The 4,133-nt window shown below is 36.2% G+C and overlaps 1 protein-coding gene across 1 annotated transcript; it reads right to left on the bottom strand.

The window, feature by feature from the left end:
• Positions 1 to 720: 720 nt before the first annotated feature.
• Positions 721 to 2,682, bottom strand: LOC107471910 (transcription factor TEOSINTE BRANCHED 1). Its single transcript, XM_016091445.3, has 2 exons — positions 1,130 to 2,682; positions 721 to 892 (listed from the first exon to the last, which is right to left on the bottom strand). Exons 1-2 carry the CDS (start codon positions 2,501 to 2,503, stop codon positions 827 to 829), a joined length of 1,440 nt encoding a protein of 479 aa, XP_015946931.1. The 5' UTR covers positions 2,504 to 2,682; the 3' UTR covers positions 721 to 826.
• Positions 2,683 to 4,133: the final 1,451 nt, after the last annotated feature.

Here is a 4,133-nt window from a genome sequence, read left to right as displayed (position 1 = left end):
CTTAATAAATGATCATCACAAAATAATTATTTAGTATTATCTCTTAACTCTCATCATAATTTGAGGTAATAATAACAATTTATTATCTGATTATGTTACTAATAAAATTAGAGTTATTTTATTATTCCAAACATTATCATATCTTAATTGCTTGTTATACATCTTATTATTTATATTTAGAGTGGAAGACTCAAATGTCAATTCAATCACATCTAGAGATTATCAAAATTTTACACATTGGAATCCACTTGGAAATAACCTGCTCACAAACAAGAACAACAAACATACATACATCTGAGAATGAAGTAACCCTAACCCTTTTTCAAGTAATCATTGAACTTTGAAAATAAAAACAACAACCACAAGATGATGAACATGTCCAAAACTATACACAGTAGATATGATGGCAATAATAGCAGCATTACTTAAAAACTAAATTTAAAACATCTAACTATGCTTCTATAATTTAATTAGTGCACATTTAATCATTCTTAATTAGTTCATAACATAATCTCTGAAACTTTGGTAGTTGATTTTTGAGTACATATATATAACTGATTTTGTAGTACAACAATATTTTGTAAAGATGAAGATACAAATACATACAACCATTAATCATTCATTCAAATAAATAATAATAACAATAAGTTTTTGATAGAATTGAAGATACCTTGCCACATTACATGCCAAAAGGAAAGTAAAGAAGAAATACATCCATGCTACATACTTGCTTGTGTTGATTTTATTATTCCGCTGACACACAAAAAACTTTGATGGGTAGTGCACAGTTCATAATTTTGCAGCAACATAGATCATAAAAAGATTATTACGCGTAATTGTTGTAGGTCTCCCAGGATTTTCCCATGGACTGAAATTCTGCAAATTGATGATGCTGCAAACCAAATTTTATTCATCAATGATCAGAATAATATATATATCTATGTACTTATTATGCATATGATTTTCAGCAACACATACATACAACAGAACACACGCTAATTATCTATCGTAGTTTTGTGTCAATTGATGTAAGAATTTTGCCCTGTCAGTTATAGTTGTTGTAAATCAAATTGAAGTGACGATGATGTATATACATATAACTTCGACTAATAAGAATTATTGATCTTACTTCTTGAAAGATTGAGGAGTTATTGACGAGAGAATTGAAGATCATTGTTGGACTCCATTTGCTCATAATCACAAGAGATTCTTCTTCATGATGCACCATGTCCTCCGCAGCAGCTTCCAAAGGCCGGTGGTGATCCTTCGCCGAAGAACTTGGTTCTTCTGCTTCTGCTTGAGTAAGGGAAGAAGGAGGATTCAAGCCTTGACTATGGTGATTACTATCGTTATTATTAGTACCTGCAGATTCTTCAACATTCTCAAAGGGGTTCCATGTACTCAATCGATTCAATCCAATAACACTTGTTGCCACATCATCATTGTTGTTGTTGCATTGCTTATTATTATCATTATCATTATTATTGTTATTTTGATCATTATTATTTGCCGTTGATTCTTGATGAGCAAGCTTCTTCAACCTGGTCTTCTCTCTTGTTCTTTCCCGGGCCCTTTCCCTTGCCTTTTCCCTCGATTCTTTACCAATTGGATTGAAAGAGCTTTTCCTTGAAACTTTGTTACTACCCCTTCGCTTCTTCGTCTTCGTGGTAGTTGTTGGTGTGGGTAATAGTTTTCCATTATGTCCTTGATTTTCGCTTATGGCCACTTCGTCCAAGCTCGAAACCCCTTCGCACTCAGAAGTTGAAGAGGCGCTTTTGCCATTGAAGCTGCTACAGCTTTGGTGATTCTTCTTCTTCTCCCTTGCGAGTTGTTTGATCTCCACTTTCGCTTGGTTGAGCAGCCACTCAACGGTCTTGCTTGCTTTGTCGAATCCAAGCATATCTTGAAGACCGAAGAATCTTCTAGCAACTTCAAGGGACAATCTCATTCTTCTGTCCCTTAGTCCCCTAGCAGTGTTGATCTTGCTGTGCCGGTCCCTCTTGCTTGATCTTCTTCTTGTGGTGGTGGTTGTAGCCACAGGAGCGGTGGTGGTGGTGGCGGCAGCGGTGGTGATGGTCATGCCTTGCCCTGATGAGTTCTTGTTAGTGTTGGTGATTGAAACCTCCATGTTTACTACTCCTGCCTGATCGTTGTGATCAGACTGTGCCAGAGACTGGTGATGAAGAAAGTGAAATTCTCCGTTAAGGAAAATCTCATTGTCTTCAAATAATGGAGAGTAAGGGAACTGAAAGAAAGAAAAAGAAGGAGTGGGAGGAGGAGAAAGAGGAAGAGAAGGAGGAAGAGTAGAAGCACAATTATTATTATTATTGGCTTGTTCTTCTTTTGAAGAAGGGCTGCTTTCAATTGAAAAAGGCCTAACATTAGAAGAAGACGAAGAAGAGGGAAATAATAATGGTTGGTTATTAGGGTAGGGGGAGACTTGGTCGTCGTTGCCATTGATGAAGTGATGAATAGTGTTACTACTATTTGGTGATGAATACATATCTGATGAGATGAGAAGTCAAGAAAATTAAAAGTAGAAAGAAAAGAAAAAGAATAACCCTAGCTTTGGAGGTGGTGAAGCTGATTGGGAGTAGCAAAGGTGGTTGAGAACGACATGTTTGTTTTGATGAACAAAGAACGAACATGTATGCTCTCTATGCTCCCATCCTTTTCATTCTCTCCTTCCCCTTTCTTTAATTTTGATTATTGCTTGTTCCCTACTGCAATTAAAAGGAAGCTAAGCTAAGCTAAGCTAACCCATAAGTCATATATAGTTACTATACTGTTGTTTTTCTCTACCCTTATAGAGAAAGAGAAGGAGGAGAACGGTGAGTGAATGAGAGAAAAAAGAGAGAGAAAGATACAATTTATTAGGATCGTAAAGAGGAAGTAGTAGTATTAGTATTCAGTATAATTGTGGTGAGAATGACAGGACAAAGACAATGATACCTTACAAAGCATGAGCGTTGAAATGAAATTGAATTATGAGAGAGATCACAAGGGGTTGCAATGGCATAATTTATTGATTTATTTTATTAGGAGGAGGAGACAAGGAGCATCCCTTTTCTTTTTAGCAAAAAGTTGTTTGTGATGAGGTAGCTCTCTTTAGGAATGAATGAACATAATGTATAGTGAGTGAGAGTGAGAGTGAGAGTGAGTGGATGCAAGAAAAAGTTTGTTGTGCCACTTCACGTGGTGCGCACAGGGGTCTGTTGTTGTAGTTGTATGCTGCTGCTGCTATGTGCGAGTTGACACAAAACTAAAATTCCATCTTCAATTCTTCATCACACTTCACACCACCCCCACACACACACTCTCTCCCTTTAAGTCATTTAATTTGCTAATACTCTTATCATGCTTTCCCAATTGACCTTGTATTGACTATATTTATAACAACATATAACTCTATTTTTATCTCCCTATCTTTTTATCCTTTTGTCAGTGGTACCTAGATGATATGGTAGCACGATGCCATGTCACATGTCATTATTTTTGTTCACAATTACAACGTTTACATTTCCTCTTGTCTAAACGCAATTTGTTATTCTGATTGTACTTTTTTACTGTCGGTGAAAATCTAACTTCTTTTTTTTTTTAATATAACAATATTTTATTTGAATATAATCTTTTAGGAATATTTCAAGACTTATACACACGTGCCAAGCTGTGTATGTAACCCTAAAAAAGGGTTGAGAATGGTGGGAGAGGGGGAAGTACAATAATTTGCTTGCATCCAATTAAAGGAAGAGAGTTGGAGAAGGCATGAGAGAGGGGCTTTGGCAATGGTGGCCAAATGCTGGCCCTTTGACTGGGGATGCTCAGAACGTCACTATCACAAAAAAGAGATGCGCCATCACTCACTCACTCACTCACTCCCTCACTCACTTAACTTTGCATATACACTTGAGGCATAGACACATAGATAGATAGATAGATATAGTTTACAGATATAGATATAGATTATAGATGTAGATAGATATCTATGTATCTAATTCAAACTCTTCTGCTTTTGAGAATGTTTTCTTGGTTCCCCCCCACCCCTCTCCTCTCTTCAACTTTCACATTCAACTTTCAACTTTCACATGCGTGCTATATCTTTTCTTTTTCTCTCTTTCTTTTTTACAATCTTT

The sequence above is a fragment of the Arachis duranensis genome, chromosome 1, assembly GCF_000817695.3.
Source record: "Arachis duranensis cultivar V14167 chromosome 1, aradu.V14167.gnm2.J7QH, whole genome shotgun sequence".
Taxonomy (NCBI): domain Eukaryota; kingdom Viridiplantae; phylum Streptophyta; class Magnoliopsida; order Fabales; family Fabaceae; genus Arachis; species Arachis duranensis.
Note: the sequence above shows the minus strand (reverse complement) of the source record. Positions and strands in the feature narration are given on the sequence as shown.